General features: G+C 40.4%; 2 protein-coding genes across 4 annotated transcripts; both read left to right on the top strand.

Moving 5' to 3' along the window:
* Nucleotides 1-5,237: 5,237 nt before the first annotated feature.
* LOC130164871 (transcription factor Sp6-like) lies at nucleotides 5,238-13,910 on the top strand. Of its 3 annotated transcripts, XM_056369873.1 has the most exons (4): nucleotides 5,238-5,498; nucleotides 6,182-6,268; nucleotides 9,545-9,887; nucleotides 10,093-13,910. In XM_056369873.1, the coding sequence occupies exon 4, from the start codon at nucleotides 10,215-10,217 to the stop codon at nucleotides 11,139-11,141; it is 927 nt and encodes a 308-aa protein (XP_056225848.1). In that variant the 5' UTR covers nucleotides 5,238-5,498; nucleotides 6,182-6,268; nucleotides 9,545-9,887; nucleotides 10,093-10,214; the 3' UTR covers nucleotides 11,142-13,910. The 3 variants fall into 3 exon arrangements, with proteins under 3 accessions (XP_056225848.1, XP_056225839.1, XP_056225855.1); XM_056369864.1 differs by lacking the exon at nucleotides 9,545-9,887; XM_056369880.1 differs by lacking the exons at nucleotides 6,182-6,268; nucleotides 9,545-9,887.
* Nucleotides 13,911-15,728: 1,818 nt separating this feature from the next.
* cwc25 (CWC25 spliceosome associated protein homolog) lies at nucleotides 15,729-19,479 on the top strand. Its single transcript, XM_056371907.1, has 9 exons — nucleotides 15,729-15,891; nucleotides 16,443-16,615; nucleotides 16,710-16,946; nucleotides 17,023-17,092; nucleotides 17,361-17,512; nucleotides 17,698-17,770; nucleotides 17,869-18,074; nucleotides 18,636-18,803; nucleotides 18,955-19,479. The coding sequence occupies exons 1-9, from the start codon at nucleotides 15,874-15,876 to the stop codon at nucleotides 19,064-19,066; spliced, it is 1,209 nt and encodes a 402-aa protein (XP_056227882.1). The 5' UTR covers nucleotides 15,729-15,873; the 3' UTR covers nucleotides 19,067-19,479.
* The last annotated feature ends 19 nt before the right edge of the window (nucleotides 19,480-19,498 follow it).

Raw genomic sequence — 19,498 nt, 5'->3', positions numbered from 1 at the left:
TGGCTGGACCACAACAGCAGGGGTCAGCCCTATAATGGCCAATGTCACTGAGTGACTGATTGACTGATCATATTTCCACCACTGGTCAGCCAAATGCCTTGTGAGAAGAAATATTGTACCTTCTGCTTCACTATATTTATTTGACAGCTATAGTTAAACAAGCAAGATACTGTAAGGACTGTAATAATTCAGTTCACTGAAGCACATGCCTGCACTCTGCTGGGTTCCCTTTTGCCCTGGTGAAAAGGTTGACCCCCATCACTGTCATTGTATACTTTGCGCTCTGGTTCCAGGGTAGCAAAAATGGTAGCCTTAGCAAAAATTTAAAATGACTTCAGGTATGTCAGGGTCTGTTCTTGTTCAAATGGATGCAAATAAGATGGTGTAAACCACACAAGTTCAAAGATTTCATCAACTTATCAACACTGTGTCTCGGCACCATGATATATTTTGAGTTGCGTGGACAAGAGAGCTGCCATTCTGCAACACACACACACACACACACACACACACACACACACACACACCGTGCTAAGCTGAGAACCTCTCTTAAAGCCATGCAGGCTTTGTGGCCCAGTTTGTAAGCCCTGCCATGTGAAGCGGAGGGCCGGCCGGAGGAAGATGAGGGGTGTTAAGGGACGGAAACAGCTGGTGAGAAGCCCAGAGGATATTAATCTGAGGGGGGAGACAGGATGGCAGGAGAGGCCATCTAATAAAGCATGGTATTACTGCTGCAAAGGTGTGTGTGTGTCTGTGTGTGTGTGTGTGTGTGTGTGTGTGTGTGTGTGTGTGTGTGTCTGTGTGTATTGTTTGTACGTGTCTGTCTGTCTGTCTGTCTTCCTGGGGGATTACTGGTAAGCTAGAAAAAAATGTTGGGTGTCTGTGTCCATCTGGCTACAACCAACTTTATGCTGTAAATTTAAAAAAGGTCTCACATGTTATAACAAACCTGAGGACATTTCTCAGTTAGTGCTCAGTTCATGGCTGTTAGGAAATCTTTGATCATCTCCACTTCACCTGATAAATCCAGCTACACACACACACACACACAAAAGGGGGGTTTGAAAATTAGATAAAATAAAGCAATCCAAATTTTCTCTGAGCAATTAAAGTTCCGGTTAAAAGGCAGAGGTGGAAGATGGGAGGGGAAGCTGGGCGGCATCAGTCGCTCAGACAGTAATGACGGCGCCACTGCTGTTTAACAATCAAAGATGGGAGGCGGGGGCTCGCAAGGAAGTCTCTCCTCGAAAAATACAGGTGTTTGGTACAATCAAAGCACTGCTTGCAGAAATGACTGGGTTTGAAGTTGAAAGGGGAGACTGGAGGAGAGGGGGGGGCTGTTATGGTGAGTGAGTGCCTGTATGAGAAAAAAAAAAAGTGACTCAGAAGACAACTGTGGGCTGGTCTCTCCTTCGGGATTTTGAATAATTAACAAGGATAAGGAAGCTGACTACTGGGTGCTTACTGTTTACTTTGTTTGGATTTTTTTCTGCTGCTGGAGGGGAAGTGAGGCTTTAGCTGGCCTAGCTCTGTGGAGGCTGGCATGTTGGCAGGAGGATTTGTCTGGGACACCGGCGTGGTTCCCGTGGGACAACAGGCAAGTCAAACCAGTCACAGGCCAGTGAATCAGAATCAGAACCAACTTTATATGATGCAAATGTTGTATACAAAACACATGTCCTTTAAGGAAAATCCCAAGTTGTACACACAGAAATAAAACTCGCACACAAACTGTGAGCTCCAGAGTTCAGACTGATCTCTGGCGTAAACTATTTTAACCTCTAGGGAAAACCAAAACAAAAGCTCCAAAAACTTGTTCCTGACTAATTACTGTAATTAAAAATACAATAGATACTAACAAGTAGTGATGTGGTATGTATGGGGTGTGTAGAACATGGGCGAATAGTTACAGGAATATATCATGTCACAACCATTTCTAGCCAGAAACAGTGAGCATTTTGGGAAATATGTTTTCTTGTCAAGTGTTAAATAAGTTACTACCACTCTCATGTCTGTCTGTTAAATGTAAAGATAGCTCCAGGAGCTGGTTATCTTAGATTAGCACAAAGACTGGGGAAATCCACCTACTAGTATCTTTAAAGCTCACTCATTAACATGTTATGTCTTGTTTGTTTAAGGCAGAAAAAATGTAACTTATGGTCCACTCACTTCATAAACCTCTCATGTTCTGCCTCCGCTGAGCTGATGATGCTTGTTCAGTTCAGTCATTAAATAATCCTTTTCAAATAGATCAAGCTTTTGCCCTGTTCCAGCCCTTTAATGTGTCTCACTTGCACACTACATACAAATTCCTACTGCACATATGACAAAATGCAAAATGCAAAGAAAAAAAAAAAGTATGCCGTATTTTTATTTGATACTCTTGCTCTGCAATGCAACTCGCAATTAAACTGGATTAGTTGCTTCCAACAGGAAAAACTCAAAGGAAAACAAAAAGTTTATGATACAGCGATGTTCCAGCAGCAGCAGCTCACAAAACTCTTGGAAAAATGCTTCTGTTGGTATTTATTTATTTTCAAAATTGAATTTGGCTGTCGGCAAATGTTGGCAAAATTGCAGTTTGATTGACATCTGAAAGCACACACCCTGCACCATTTTGTATTTGTGGAAAAGCTGTATAGAGCATTTATGTCTTTATATAAAGTGCCAAAGCAGTACATGGTTGAGCTTAGTACATTGTGTTTAAAGGTCAAAGGTGCTGCAGTCATAAACAGGATCAGTTCTTTAACCACACTGAAATTCACAGGGTTTGGCTGGACTCATGACAAGAGTTAATGTCAGTACTTTGCGAGTGTTTTAAAGAACTACAAACATTTTCATGTACACACAGCACAAACTCTTATACAGAAGAGACAGAAATAAAAAATGTCAAACAAGCTATCTAAACACATTTAAATCATTAGCAGAATTTGTAAGCCCCTACTTGAAATTGCACCGTAATTAAATGTTATTAAGCAGTCTCTCTCTGATTGTGCTGCATTGTATTCATGAGGAAATATGCTTGACTATTTCAAAATGTCGGTAAACACCATTTAGACGTGGTGTGTGGTCTTCAATTCAGCGGCCTGATCTCCTCTAAGTGCACAAGTACGTTACACTGAGAGATGTGAGACACTGACATATTATACTAATTATACAAATTTCAATTATACTGTGCTGCCAACAAGTTTAGATTAAAATTTTTCTGTGTGTGAAATCATTGCAGGTATTTCAGAGTAATACACTGCTGGTCAAGTTTGTGCTCATGGAAACGACAGTTCCTGATTAGCGTGCTCACTCTTTCGTGAACTGAGGTGTGTATAAATCTACCGAGGCTCGTGCTGAAGCAGGACTTTTGGCGATATTTGCTGTTCGCCCAGTGGTTCTATTACATGACCATCTTGTAATCAGTTCAAACTCAGCTTTTCTAAAGTGCCGCCTCAGAAAGAGGGAGCAGAGAGGGTAGGAAGTCACTTCCCGCCGGCCTGTCTGTGGCCTGTGTTTGTCAGTTGATTTGAAGCTGCTCCACCAACATGCTGCGACAGGAAAGGAATTAACTCAGCGCGGAGGCAAAATAAAAAAAAGAAAGAAAAAAAAAAGCCTCAAAGGAAGATAATGTTATAAACTATTAAACGTGTGATACACATTCACAAGCTGTGAAAAATCCAACATTTGGTGGAAGCCTTTTATAGCAGATCAACAGTAATATTACACACATGGGATCTACACAGGCTGTTTCTCTGAAGGGTCCAGATCATGATCATGATAAACTGGTGCACAGTGAAGTGACTGTTTTCTGCCAAGTAAGATATTCAGATTTGTGTATTGTGCCTGCGTTTTAACCACCTCTCAGGAGTGTCCGCAATCAAAGGATTTCCAGGTCTCAACCATCTGATTCACAGGCTGCAGTCACTACACCCATTAGGTCCCTGCACCAGCTCTGTACAGCGTTAAAAAAAAGTATCTTAATTCGGTGCATCACCATAACTATAACAAAGTGTGACATAAGATATCACGATGAAACAGTTTGTACTTTTGAAAGAACGGCACTGCAGAAATAAAGTTTAAAGTTATATGTTTTCAGACTAGAAATCATGTCCTCGTGTCGACGAGGAAAAGGAGAAGAAAAGCTGAACCTGTGCTTTCACAAAAATGTGTAATTTGTCTTCCTCAGTGAGTGGAGTGCAGTAAAGCTGTGGGAAAAGTTAGCAAGTGACCCTTGAGAAAATAATTTTTGTTTCAAACTATTATTTTCAAAGTCAGTAACTGTTATGCACATAAGCTGTAATAACTAATAGTTGCTGAATTTGCTGAATCTATCCGTACATACTGATAAAATAAAAGACCTGGCTGTACAACACTGTCCTCACGGAGTCCAGCAGAGTTCCTGAGCTCCGTCATGATCTCTGCCACACTTTTGTTTACATCTACATCACTATTTAAAATGTTGTTCTGTGGATCTTTTTGTTTTATTGTTCATTTTAAACTTTACAGAAATGTGGTTGTTGTTAGACCTCGTCCAGAATCACACATGTCTGCACTGTAGACCTGAAAATAGGAGTGGTGAAAGAATTATTATTATATATTATTAATAATCTTTGCCTTTTAAAACTACAGCTTTTTATGAGGGGCTATGGGTCCCAGTTTGGGAAAAACTGGCGTAGTAATACCACACAGTAAAAATGCCCCATTACAAGTAAAACTCTTGCATTGAAAATGTTACTTAAGTATGAAATTACAAAAATAGGCTACAAAAGAATGAACCCTGTGAGTTGTATATAGTCCTATTATCAGACTATTATTGGTGATACATTAATGTGTAGATAGCATTTTGCTTTTGTAGCTGACTGAGGTGAAGCCATTTTTATACTCTTGGTTGTTTTTTTCCATAAGTGCAATAAGTTTATATGATATGTTTTGTATGAACGATCTTGGTATAAAGTAACAGGCAGGTTGTACAATCAATGTGGTGAAGCTACAATATTTCCCTCTGAAGTGCAGAGCAGCAGAAGCAGAAGTGGCAAAAACTGAAGCACTGAAGTAAAAGTACGTCAGGTTTGTGGTCCACTTATCGACCTTCTGTTCTTGAGTACTTATATAAGTTAGTAATATTCCAGCACTGCTGGCAGCTCTGACACGGGCCTGCTGTTGCTTTGATCCCCGTGTTGTCCCCCAGTCAGCCGTTTCCTCACCTCCAGCCGCGGAGGGCGCATCTTCAAAGGGGGAGAATCCACAGCAGCAGAGGCGGAGCCTGGAGAGACTCAAGACGCGAAGCCTATCACAGAGTCTGTCACTGCTCACAATGCTGCTTACCTGCGCGCCTCCCTCACCTGGACCGTCTGCGACAGAGAAAATCAGATGAATTATGATGAGGATATTATTTTTCTCTGGGCATTTTTCGACGAAGGGACGAAGCAGTAGAGCTGAGCTGAGACAAAGTTTAAGTTCATTTATTCCAAAAAGAAAATAACAGCAGCAGAAGCTCCGAGGCCAAACAGGTAAGTCAGGATTTTAATTTGCTATCACTGCAACCAACTGTCAGTGTTACCGTATGAGTTTACATTAAGGTTATCTGGATCATAAATCTTTAACATTACCACAAATCTCTATATTGGGTTACCTAATAATTTATAAATTGTAGACGCGTCCTACAGCTTAAAACAAGTTAAAAACAAGTCTAAATAAACAGAACATTTAGTAGATTCAACATATTCATTAAAATTACTTTAACTTGGAGTCAAATATTAAAAAATCACAAAAAATAAGTAAACCTTTAAATATTGTAATTCTTTTTTTATAAGCAAAGTTTTAATTTTTATATGTATTGGATATATGAATATAATGTCTAGGGTTTTCTGGTATAGTAACATCAAAGTGTGGATTATGTTTAGCAGTTTTCTGCTGAGCTGTTTGTGTGGAGGGTCAGTCTCAGTAGGATGTGGCCTTTCAAACACTCAGATTTTAAAATCTTAGCTTAAATAATGTTTCATTTAAAGTGATAACAAATTAGGGGGGAATCACACCTGCATGTTTGTTATGAAATATTAATAAAATCTGCTTGTTATTGCAGTTAATTTTAATTTCTGATCTAATGCCATTATTGCTCCTCTTTTTTCTTGTTAGAGAATTATAGGTTATTTAAAGTACACTGACTACTGTAACTTTTTCATGCTCCCTGTAGGAACAAACCCCAGAGACCCTGTGATACCTACTAAAACTGGGGGTAATGAAAGATTTCCCAGAGTGAAGATAAGAGGCAAATACACAGGTAGAGTGTAGTTTCAGTGGTTGATTATTCATTGATCTTACACGGTTATTAAAAAGCGCACATCATAGGATTTGATAATGTCCATTAAATGAATGTGTTTTGACGAGAGTTTCTATGAGGTGTGTGGTATAGGAACGGTTTCATTCAAAAATACCACATCTAAACCGTGGTGAGTGATCAGTATTTCATACGCAGCTGTTATTAAGAGACACAGTATATATGCAATGATAGAAGAAATATTCAAAATGAGGTCAGCAAATTAGTCAAAAAATTAAATTAAATGAAAATAGGCAATAAAAGTATAGAACTATAAGAACTAATAAAAGTACAGAGCTAATGCACTCACTGTATGTAAATGGAGCTTCAGCGCTGTAATTGGTTGAGGTGAGGCTAATTTTATTTACTTCATTATACGAAGTAAATAAAATTAGCCTCACCTCAACCAAGCTTAGTTTCAGCTAAAACAGTGCATTTGCATATTTTGTAAACTGATCACGTTTTGTATGTACAATTTTAATCTCAATAGTGACTGTACCAGTTATATAAATAAATGAATATATAAATATATATGTGTGTGTGTGTGTGTGTGTGTGTGTGTGTGTGTGTGTGTGTGTCTGTGTGTGTGCGTGTGTATGTGTTTGTGTGTGGGTTAGGGTTTTATATATATATATATAGTACTAATTACAGTACATAGTTCCAGTGCACACACATAACACACACATAAATGTGTGTGTATATATATATATATATATATATATATATATATATATACACACACATTTATATATACATATCAGTAACTCAAAATGTTTAAGGAACTTAAGTACTTAACTTCCACTGTGTATATATGTATCTAGACAATATTCATAGCTGCAGAAATGAAGTTTAAAGTAATAAGTGTATGTTTTGACTTGTATACAAAACAACAGGTGCCACATTTTGTACACCTCACCTTTAATAAAATCCTGTCTGTATGGTTGATATTTAAAGTCTTTGACCCTTAAGACATAAATACTGAAACATGAAATTGTATTGGAGGTGTTTCTGTTGCAGGACAGTGTGTGACTGTCAGCACTGTCAGGAACAAGATGCCTGTTTTTGTGCATTTTCACTAGAAAAGTCAGTGTCAAAATCGGCATTCAGACATAAAGCACAGCGGCAGATAATGGTGACTTTGTAAATGACATCTGAAACAGATATATGTTTGCACTTTGTCCACTCTGAAGAAAGAGGATGGTAAAAAAAACCACTCAGCTGTCACAAGAACTGCTGTATGAATTATAGTAAAATATGCAGCGGAGGAGGCACTTTACGCAATTGTGTCTGAATCAGCATCTCACAGACATTCCTAAATCACTGAGGATGTAAAGCTGTCATCCATACCTACCCTATCTCTGCACTTGATCACACTCAAATTAGACTTAAAGAGCAAAGAAACCGTCTAGAGAGATTAGCCTTCCAGCTCTGCATGTCACAAACTTAATCTCCTTCACTCAGGTGGGCAAATGACAATGTAGTTTAAATCCAGTTGTAGCACATTATAAATATAAAGTCACGTTCATTCCTCTTTATCATAGCATTTAGCAAAGGTCAGAAAGTTTTGATTTTAACAGAAGAGTGTTTGAAGCTCGCCGTGTTTCACTCTTCTGACAGCCGACCTGACCCCTGCTGAACTGATGCGCTCCACTCCATCTTGTACTTCAAGCGGGTTAAAACAAACTACTTGTAAATGCCATTTAAGCCAAACTAGTCTGTTTAAAGTGTCCACAGACAGTCAGCATGCCTGTTATCACTGTCTTACTCTATGTCTGGGATAAGATGAGATGGGAGACTTGTGGTGGACAGACTGAGGATTTAAATGGACCTGGAAATTATACTGGAAAATGCTCTTCAAAATATATTAATGTGAAAACACAAACTAGCAGATTAGAAGTTGTGAAAAGGGGGCAGCCACTGGTGGAAAAGAATAATTAGTGAGTTTTCCAAATTTGGAAATATTAGGAAATATTGGGATTCATATTGTACTGTTGTCATTTAAAAAATCACAAATAGGGTTCTTTCTTCCTCATCGCTCCTTCTTTGCGCATCTTTATGATTGTAGACTTGTAAACTGGGGGCTTTTTGTCGGGTCTTGGTCGGGCAGGTTTTATGACCAGAGCTCTGTCATTGCTCTGTACCATCCTCCTCCTCCTCCCAGGTTGCCGTCCCCCCAGGGGGCCCCTCTATGCCAGCTGTTTCCCTTCGGAGCTCGAAGCGCTCCCAGCACTTTAGCGAACAGGAGAGGATGCTGCTGTCCTGGTTTGTTTACGGTTGTGTCAGTACGAGCAGAGTTAGGGGGGGGGGGCCGCTCTGCCGTGCGTCTGAGTCACATTCCCAAAAGATTACAGAGCAGTAGTTCTGGCTCCAGGCCGACATGAAATAAATCAGCTTGACCTTTAACACCAGACCTTTCATTAGAGAATTTCAAACTAATTGCTTTACGATTTCATTGCGACTGGAAAGCCTCTCTGAGTGGGTTTGACACTTAAACCCTCTTGGTTCGCCGTATTAACAAACTGCACATCTACTTCACCGTCAGTGACACAACCTGTGAGCCGAGCCACCTGCAAACTCTGCCCGCCTCTAATGGATCTACATATCAGACAGGATGTATACCTGACACTTGACCTCTCGTTTCTGGGCGACCTTGTGCAGTTTGCTATGTCAAATATGGCATCACATCAAGTGATCTCAAGACTAAGATTCCAGTCTCTCGAGCTTCAGACTAGTTTACTGTTTCCTGCTGTAAAGATAATTGTAGACGTTCGGGGATGGGGGTGTGGTGGAAGTCAACAGGATTGTTTGGGGCTAGGACATGTTTGGAGCCAAGCACCAGTCTGGTAGGCTGGTAGCCTCTCGTCAAAAATTTTCCACAGACTTATTGAGCGTTAACAAGCTTTGTGTCACCTTTAGAAACTCAAGCCCTTCCTTCCCTGTGGGATGGCCAACTGACGCTGGTGAAGTGCGCACAAGTGAAAATACCTGGAGTGTGTTGGGGACAGGATGCTGTTACAGAACGTGTGCCCATAATTATATAAATAGAGCAATTGTTCTTATGTTATTGTTGGACTCCCATTCTCATGCTCCTGAATGTCGTCAGTCTGCAACTGTTGATGCTCTCTGCCGCCAGTGTGTAAGAGGCGGGGCGTTTTACGGGGCTCCTTTTGTAACTTGCCTGGAGGGCTGTTGTTGTAAATCATGTGTGATTCATAAAAAACTGGTTCTCCTGTCTGCCAGGTTTCATCTCCACAAACCTCAGAGACGTACAAATAGACTTTGGCCTGCAGCCATACCTCCCTGGAACTTCTTCCTTCACCAAACTGCTCTCCTGTCAACACTCCCTCTCTCACTCGGCCCTCCCCCCATCTCACCAGCATTTATCTCCCCCCACTGCTCCTCTGCCTCTGCACGGAGTCGATGATGTTGTTTTCTTTGCGCTTGTCTTTGACTGTCCTCCATGGGAAGTACCTGGCAGCGGATGCATGTGGCAGGCTTCTGCCTGGACACGTCTGTCTCCCCCTCTCTGCTGCCTCCTCGGCCACGCAGCGTGAGAACTGCAGTATCCATGGCGATGAAGGAGGTGTGCTCGGGGTTGGTTATTTAAATGTTGTAGACAGGAGGATTTAGGCCAGGAGCTGAGTAACTTCAAAGCCTTTCAGACTGAGAAAAATGACCTCAAGACTTCAAAGTTGTTAGATGTTTCAGTGAAGTCACTGAGGATATGTAACACAGAGAGATGAGAGAGATTTGAAGAGATAACTATTTTCTGTTCTTTCTTTCCGCAGGTTTTTTCAATGTATCACCAACTGAGCATGTGCTAATCTTCCCCGCCGCAACCAAAGGATAGTGAACAACACTGTGTGTGGCTGACCACGTCCAGAATCCTGCACCTGCACCCGCTGCTCACATGGCCCACCCTTACGAGCCCTGGTTACGGACAGCACCACCTAGTGGCAGCTCAGAAGACATGAACATCCCCTCCTGGTGGGACCTCCACAGAGATGTCCAGCCGGGGAGCTGGATAGACCTGCAGACGGGTCAGGGTGTAGGCTTGCCTTCAGTGAGTCCAGGGAGCTCCATGGGGTTGCAGCCCTCTTTAGGGCCTTACGGCTCTGACCCACAGCTGTGCGCCCTGCCTCCAGCTCAACATGCTCCAGCTTCACATTCATCTCACCTGTTCCCCCAGGACGGCTTCAAGATGGAGCCACTGGCCCCTGAAATGTTGCAGCAAGAACCGTTCTCCCTGGAGGAACCACAGGAGACCTCTGTCTCAGCCCGGCCCAAGCCCCAGCGCCGCTCCTCTTCCAGAGGTGCCGGCCAGGCCGTGTGTCGCTGCCCTAACTGCGTCCACGCTGAACAGCTGGGCCAGAGCACTGACGACAGCAGGAGGAAGCACATGCACAACTGCCACATCCCCGGCTGCGGCAAAGCCTATGCTAAAACCTCCCATTTGAAGGCGCACCTACGATGGCACAGCGGGGACCGGCCGTTTGTCTGCAACTGGCTCTTCTGTGGCAAGAGATTCACGCGCTCTGATGAACTGCAACGCCACCTGCAGACGCACACCGGAGCCAAGAAGTTCAGCTGCGCACTATGCCCCAGAGTCTTTATGCGGAACGACCACCTGGCCAAGCACATGCGCACACACGAGTCCCCGCCAGGACATGCCGAGGAGAGGGTCAACGGAGACGGCAGGATGGACAAGGGCTTCGATGCAACCACACCTCCTCAGTCGTCCTCAAACGTGTCTGCGTCTGACAGCGCAGAGCCGCCGCTGAAGCTGAAATGTGAGACAGACCCCTCAGTCTCCAGTGTGACGGGGCAGTCCAGCTAATTTCATCATTCACCAAAGGTTTACCATCTGTTCCCCTCTTCGTCCTAGAGGTGTCACAGTTTTTATGATAGGATAGAGAAAAGAAGAAAGGTTTGGACAAACCTTTCCTGATGAAAGCTGGATGGAAGTACATGTCTGTGGTCCTGTGAATTTATCAACTGGGTTAATTAACCCAGTGATAAACTAAATGTTACAACACAGAAAAAAAACATGAATTTTACTGATTCTGTGGATAAAACTTTATTCTGTGTTTACTAAAGGTGAAAGGTGGCTTAGGAGGCAGCCGGCTGAAGCTGCAGCTTGTGGCCAGACTTCCATTGCTGCTAGAGCTCAAGTTCAACTGAAGGTGGCTTGTTAACTTTGTTTACAATGACATCAATCAAATGTGTTTATAAAGGAGTTGGGGCAGTGTTTGCCTCCGACACAGTTTAACCATTTTCAAGGGCAGCGTGCCTTCGAACAGAGAGAAAGCAGACAGTGGTGATGTTTTCCTTTTGTCACCGTATGAGAGTAGCCTACTGCACAAGTTGTGATGAGACACTGGAATATGATGCAGCATTTTCTAATTTTTTAGAGGTCATTAGCCATTTGGACACTTGACAGTACAGACCACTGAACTGGGTGTGTGTATGATGGTATCTAAGTAATGAAAATGGTACAAAAACTAAATGAAAGTACAAACAAGACAAGAATGCTGTGCCATGGCAGTGTCCTGTGATGTTATACGATGAATGCTAATGTGATGTTGATCATATAATATAATATAACATAATATAATACAATATAATATAATATAATATAATATAATATGATATAATATACTATATATAATATAATAGATGACACTTATTAATGAGAATGATCATACAGTAGGAGAATGTGAACATGTGTTGAAGTTACCTGATGGAACACAGCAATGCAAAGAATCACTAAGTTCTACCAATGATGTGAAACGGTAAACTCACAAATCCTCACTGACTGAACTGGAAAAATGAAAAGTGGTCACAGCAGCTGAAGACCTCTGCCAGGTAAGAAGAATTAGATGAAGCAGTGGCAGTCTGTTGTGGCATGCTTATGACAGCGGCCAAATCTTGTATAAACACGACTCCACAGATCCACCCAGTCAGGACAGGTTGCTGGCGTTGACTGAAACTTCCAGCACAAAGTAGCACTTCATTACATCACAGGTCCAAAAACGTAGTTTAATCCAGTGGCCTATGCGGTGCTCAAATTTAAAGCTGCACTAGTCGATATTTTTTTGGGATCAACAATGGATCAAATGACTGAGTAATGTGAAAGTTGTTGGTCACAGTGACAAACTAACAGCTAATTATCACCCAACTCTGCAGCTCCCTTCACTTGCACCTTTGGCATATTCAAGCTCACTGTTTGGCTATCTGGTCCACAGTGTTACTGTTTTGGTGCAGTCTCACTCATAGTGCGAATTATACAATGACAATCAGGAGGGGTCAACTTCTTCTCCAGGGTGAAAGGGCACTGAACTGAAGTCTTACAGTACAAGTATGTCAAAATTGTACTTAAGTACAGTACGTAGAGTAAATGTACTTGATTACTTTCCACCACTGCTAATACGATTACTTGGCCCTCAGCACACATGGATTCTAATATTGTTCAAATACCCAACCAGATAAAACTCAATTCCTGAGTGAAAATAAAGGCATGAACATGGGAAATATTTTTGTAATATTTGCTATACAGGTAAGAAAGAGTTTCAATCGTCTTTTTTTCCCCCCTCTTTTGGGGTCCAAGTCTTAATCAATGTGGGCAAACCCCCCCCCCCCCAGCAGCTGGTGTCAGCAAAAAAAGTTCTGATAAAGCCACTGTAGGCCAATTGACTAGATCCAAACAGCAGACAGGCAAATAAATTAATAAAATAAAAAAAATTGATGCTGTTTTTGTATCATAAATGTGCAGCAGAAAATCTTAATGGAGCGGAATTCATGCCTCAAAAGGTTTAGGCTTCTGTGGAAGCAAACAGTTGTCCTACCAATATTATCCAGCTGTTCCTCATGAAGTGGCTTCATGCAGCTCTTCCAAATATCATGAACTCAATAACCATTTGCATGTTGGATCAAGCTGTGGTCCCAGTCATGATGAATGAGTGAAGGGCTTCTCTCTCAACACATTTCATTAGCGGATGTTGGTGCGTCAGTTTTTCCGTGCTCAACACTGACAAATCATTCTGCAAAATGCGTTGTTGTAACATGACAACCTTCTGACTAGCGTTTGATTAGCATGCAGAGAAAGACTGTAATAAAATGTAGTTGTACAATGCACAAACCAGAAAATTGTTTAGGTTATTTGTTCTGGATAGTTAACATTCATAATCAATACTGTATGATCAATAGTTCTGTAGGAAGCAGTGTGAGCAGCTTTACAGTTTAAAACACTATTAGGATGTATGTAAACCATCACAGACATTAGGCTAAGATTTCTATAAACTAGGGAGCTTGCATTATTGGAGGCACACGATTGCTGTATTTATGTATAGAAGATAAGAAATGGAAGATAGTGCTTAAACATCAGCCAATTATTACATATTGACTATTATTTTATTTTATTTTTTTAATGTTATTATAGATAGACTCATGATATTTTCTTTTATTATGGTCAGTAGAACAAAATGGACAAATGTTTTTAATTGGTTGCTGTAGTAAATGTTTTAGTTGTGGAGACTGTAATAAAATAAGTTCAAAAACTTTGAATAAGTTAAATATCATGGTGTAATAACTTGTATTTAATCTATTATTGTCCTTTATTAAATAAAAAATATATTCTGTGTCTGTGTTGAAGCTTGTTGTGTTGTACTCCCAAAATAAGACATCGGCCATCATCATCATCATCATCATCAGAGGTGGACAAAGTACACAACTTCATTACTTGAGTCAAGTGTAGATCCTCCTGGTCAAATATTACTCCACTACAAGTGAAAGTTGTTTAGTCAAATTTTTACTTGAGTTAAAGTACTGGAGTACTTGCTTTTACAAATTATTTTAAAAAATCAAAAAGTATTTAAAAAGTACATTTTTCAATGTCAACTCATTGTATTGTTCCACACTTACACCTAAACCTAATAACTGTGAAACAACCTACTGAATGAATTGACTGTAGTCTACTGGCTGTAGAACCTGGAGAATAAAAAGCTTGTAGGATATGCTTCAAAGCCTGTAGCAATAGCCATAAAAACACAACTGAATCAACAGAAGGAGCTATTGTCGTTTTCGTATTTCTTTTTTGTAGGTAGTGATGAAGTTTGTTCGTGGTCAACACAGAAAACATTTAAAACTAAAGGAATCTTTCTTTAACTGTAAAATTTCAAACATGTACTTCAGATCAGACGTAGCCATCATTAGGCCACCGCCAAGCTCAAACTGATCTGTTCAAAAATGCAGCAGCACAACAAGACTGACAGTGTAGGAGTTGGCTGATTGTTTTTTCTCCTGTATCACATCATTCAAAATAAAAGAAAATGAATTTTGCTGACTTAAAGCTCTGCTTCAAAGTAACAAGAACTTCATAGAAATGTAGTGGAGTAAAAAGTACAATATTTGTCTTATAAGTGTAGTGGAGTAAAAGTCATAAGTTTGTAAAAAAAAAAAAAAAAAATTATATGCAAGTAAAGTACAGATAGTGAAGTAAATGTAGCCTACTTTGTTACTTTCCTCCCTGATCATCATCATAATTATTACTCTTATAAGTATTAGTAGTATTATGTATAGTAGTTTATTGTTGTTTATTGTTTATTTGGATCCCCATTAGCTTCCATCTCTACTACAACTACAACTAATCTACCTAGTAGAAGTAGTTTTGTATGTTTTAGAGCCTGTCCACAGTACCAAAATTTTCTCTTCTGTACGATCAGAAGTGGTTATTCTGCATTATAATTATTCTTGGTTGTTTTTAATGCAATAGTTAAACCATTGGTCTCCATGTGGATTCTGGACAGCCCGTGGGATCCCAAAATGAATTGGTGTGGTCAGAAGATGATTAAAGGAATAAGAAACCAAAAATATATATTTGTTACACATTTTTTCCCTGACTTTTGCTCTGATGCATTTTTTTTACTTTCACCTCTTCGGGCCTATAAAACGCATTCAAATGGAACTGACGACAAACGCCTGTGTGGTGAAACTGCTAATAACTTATGTCCACATTAAAACCACATGCTTTGTTTTAATGGGTTACAAACCAAAAAATCAAGGAACCACCGAGTAAAGCGTTTCTGAATCCGTGGCCTTCAGGGTCCAGTTGCTGACTTTAGGTAATCCAAATACTTGAATAACTATGAACTAGTTGAACAACCAGAAAGTTAGTCATAAATATAGTTAAACTACTAGTTCAATTACATGTATTTCTGTACAACTAAATGTGTATAACTGTGGTTATTGTAACCAAAACCACCACCAAGTCCTGTTGAGTCATATCAAAGATCCTCTACACTTTTCTCTACTGTCTCTGGTCATATCCTTAACTGTCTCCACGACGGTACGTCTGTAATGTCGGAGCTTACGCTGGGCACGCGAAGGCAACATGAGCTGGAACCGGAATGTGAATCACACAAAACCGGAAGTACTTTAAAAACATCACACACAATCTTCGGTAGCTCCATTTTCTAGCTAGCCTTAAACTTTCACTGTTCCACCTTTCATCGTTAAAGGACAAACTTGTCTAGTATCATTTCTTGTTGGACTGAAACGACGAATTTTTCAAGATGGGGGGCGGTGATCTGGTAAGTTTGACCTATCTCATCCACGATAGACGCTTTCTCCGGTATAGAAAGTGATAATAACAAACTTCATTTAGAATATGGGTATTTAAAGATATTTGTTTCATTATTGGTTACTACACAGCCCTTACAACACAAGTAAATATCTATTGGGAATTGTTTCGAGCTGAAGTTCAGTTTAGCATTTCGTACTCATCTTATGAGGAGTAGATATTTTCATAGCTACTACTAACGTAAAACAGTCTACCGACTTTAGTTTGCAGTAGCTTAATGTTAGCATAAGTGACTGAGCATTAGATTTGTTTTGAAACTGTGCTGAATACACCTGACGATGTTATCAATTCCTAGTAGATGATGATGATGATGATGATGATTATTATTATTATTATTAGGCCATATCATTATTGCCAACAAGTAGGGAAACATGTTCATTCAAATCTGCCGTTACCGAATGAATGCTTTCAGACGTTTTTACTCATTCTGTCTATTGTTAAACCCATTCAAAATAATTTTGTACTCTAAAGATAACATTTGTTTTCCTTGTCTTCTGCCAGAACCTGAAAAAGAGCTGGCATCCCCAGACTATGAAAAACATTGAGCGTGTTTGGAAAGCTGAACAGAAATATGAGGCTGAACGCAAGAAGATTGAGGAGCTCCAGAAAGAGCTGAAAGAGGAACGAGCCCGAGAAGAAATGACGAAATATGCAGAGGACAGTGGTGCCATCAAGTTAGTTCTCTCTCAGATTATCAAGGACAATGTTTTGGTGGTTAAGACAAAAGTGTAGCATCCAAGTCATGTTGTATTTTTGGTATGATGACAGAAAGAAGGATGATCGCCTGGACTGGATGTACCAGGGCCCTGCAGGTCAGGTGTCCAGAGATGAGTATCTGCTGGGACGTCCCGTTGACAAGCAGATTACCGACCAATACGAGGAGCCAGAGAGCGGCCCATCAGCTGAGACTGGCCTCCTGCCTGGGTCTATCTTCAACCCCACCACCCCAGCCTCCAGCCTCGACCTGGCTGCCAAGATCAGGGAAGACCCCCTCTTTGAAATCAGGTAAGTTTCATGTAATTTGTACTGGAATGGTACTTAATTGTGGCAAATTAGTTTATATTTTGTCTGTGTTGTTAAGGAAACGTGAGGAAGAAAAGAAGAGGGAAGTCTTGACTAATCCAGTGAAGATGAAGAGGATCAAAGAAATGGTAAAATTACTGTTTTGATGAGAATTATGGAAAATGTATTTTAATGTTGGCATTTGTAGGGTTAGGGCTAACCCTAATCCTACCCCTAACCCTTTTAAGATGTTTGAACTTTCTACAAAAGTTCTTTTAGATAGATGTATTTTCATGTGTTGGCCTTCTTGGCATTTTTCAGCAATGTTCTAACTAAATTCTCAAAAGACAAATACAGTTGTGTTAGAAAAGAGAGGATTTGTTTTTTATGGTAAAACATGAGTTGGTTCTCTCACAGCTGCGCCAGAATCTTGACAAGAAAGACAAGAAAAAGAAGAGGAAGAAGGACAAAAAGGAGAAGAAAGGAGACAAAGAGAGGAGGAAGGAGAAGAAGCACAAGAGAAGGAGTTCAAGTTCAAGCTCAGACGAGGAAGCTGAGAAAAAACACAGGTATGTAAGGAGCTTGTTTAAGAAATAACTGGAACATACAGTATATATGTGATTTATGTGTGCTCAACGAGCACAGTAAATTACATATGGTAAAGACCATGTTGGCATGTTTTGGCACATGGAGGACATTCAATTAATTAGTTAAGTCTTAATTGTTTTAATTATCGTCTTCGGTCTATTTTAAGGTCACATTCACGAGATGACTCCTCAGCAGACACCAAGGCTCGTTCCCATCATATTCAAGGCTACGGGCTACAGGTCAGTAAGAAGCAGAGATGTAACCTGTGATTTTAACGATTCATTTCTCACTGGACCAGGACCTGTTTAAGTCCTAACATTTTCTTTTTTCCTCTCAGCTCCCTGCTGGCAGATATCACCAGTCCTCAGCTCCGTCCAATTACTCGGGACGCCGTGAGAGGAGCCGCTCTAGATCGCCTCACAGGCACTATAGGGACAATCACTCCTCCTCCTCTTCCTCACACAGAAGCGACAGGAAGGTCGAGCCCAGAGCTTCCAGCCCCCAGAGAGAGCGTTACCAGAGACAGAGGAACAACGTGTCCAAGTATGAGTTCACAGCTCTTCAGAAAGTATATACACTGCACTTGTACAGTCATTGATCATGCCAAATGAATGGCTATAGTAAAAATACTGAATTACACAGTATTTTGGTTAAAATAATTACATGCAGAGGAAATTATGCGATTCATATTACCATTTTGCTATTATTACAATGTTAGTGGTCAATCTCAAATCCTCTCTTTAACGTACTACCATGTTATATGCATATTTTGTGCAATCAGAGCTTATTGTTTTCAAAGCTGTAAATACAAGTAGATTTAAAGTGTATGAGCATGTGTCGCCAAGCAAACTGTCTCAAAATGCAGTGGAAATTCTGGTAGAGTAATCATAGACTGATGAAGCCCTAGAAATGTACAAAATGCCACTGCAACAAAAGTTTAATTTCTCCACTTGTGTTAATTTGTACTTTTCTGACTATGTTATTTGGGATAACGTAATCAGAAAATGCTGTTTGAGTAGTAATCTGTTACTCAGTGCATTAATTGATGCTCTCACTGAATCGATTCCAGTAATTTTTCACAGTTATTTTTTCTGCCTGGCGTAGGAAGCTCTCTGCAGATGACCTGGAGCGAAAGAGGAGGGAGATGATGGACGAGGCCAAGCAGAGGGAGGAGGACAGGGAGAATAATGTGAAGAGATACAAGAGGCAAGACGAGCAGGAAAGGCAGCGGGAACAAAACACCAAGCATGACCGCCATGCTGGCTTCATCCAGTAAGTTTCAGAGCAACATGAAGGTGTGATGCTTTGGCACTCATGTCTCTTGTTCTGTTTTAAACACAGTAATAATCTTTACCTGCTTTTGATCTTTCTTGTTTCCAGCTAATTTCCAGCTTCAGTAACACTACGCCTTTCTCTCTTGCAGTAACATGAAGTTGGAGAGTGCTGCCAGCTCTTCCTTAGAAGACAGAGTGAAGAGGAATATCCACTCCATTCAGAGGACACCAGCCTCCTTGGATAACTTCATGAAGAGATGAAGACAACACTTTTATCACACAGTGCATGAACTGATTGGTTACACTTGTAAAGAGTGTGTTATCACCTCGTTTATCTGTCTCTAATGTACTGAGGCAGAAGGATGGATGGTGTGGAATTCAAACAGGGAATCGTGTTGCTTTTACTTTGAAAAGCAAATTCCACACTGGGACCATAATTTATATTTCAGACAAATGCAAACAGTCTATCAGGGCTGATCAGTTCTAGTTATATTCTAGTAAGCCAGTACCCCTTTAAGGTTCATATTGTCTGAACTCTGTATAGTATACTACTTTTGTTTTTACAGTATAATAGACCCGCTTTTGTCTCAAAAGGTTTTTGTAATATATATCATTGTTACTTGATGTAATCCTGTGTGTAGCAACTGGAATAAAAGCATATTTCTAGAGCTCCATTACTTGTTTTTTCTTTTT

Source organism: Seriola aureovittata, chromosome 3 (assembly GCF_021018895.1).
Source record: "Seriola aureovittata isolate HTS-2021-v1 ecotype China chromosome 3, ASM2101889v1, whole genome shotgun sequence".
Lineage (NCBI taxonomy): Eukaryota > Metazoa > Chordata > Actinopteri > Carangiformes > Carangidae > Seriola > Seriola aureovittata.
Note: the sequence above shows the minus strand (reverse complement) of the source record. Positions and strands in the feature narration are given on the sequence as shown.

What these genes read in the sequence shown, in the direction of transcription:
- LOC130164871 (XM_056369880.1), top strand. Translation starts at nt 10,215, where the DNA reads ATGGCCCACCCTTACGAGCCCTGGTTACGGACAGCACCACCTAGTGGC.
- cwc25 (XM_056371907.1), top strand. An exon ending in GAGGACAGTGGTGCCATCAA is followed by an intron (nt 16,616 to 16,709) that starts GTTAGTTCTCTC and finishes GTATGATGACAG; the next exon opens with AAAGAAGGATGATCGCCTGG. An exon ending in GAAGCTGAGAAAAAACACAG is followed by an intron (nt 17,513 to 17,697) that starts GTATGTAAGGAG and finishes GTCTATTTTAAG; the next exon opens with GTCACATTCACGAGATGACT.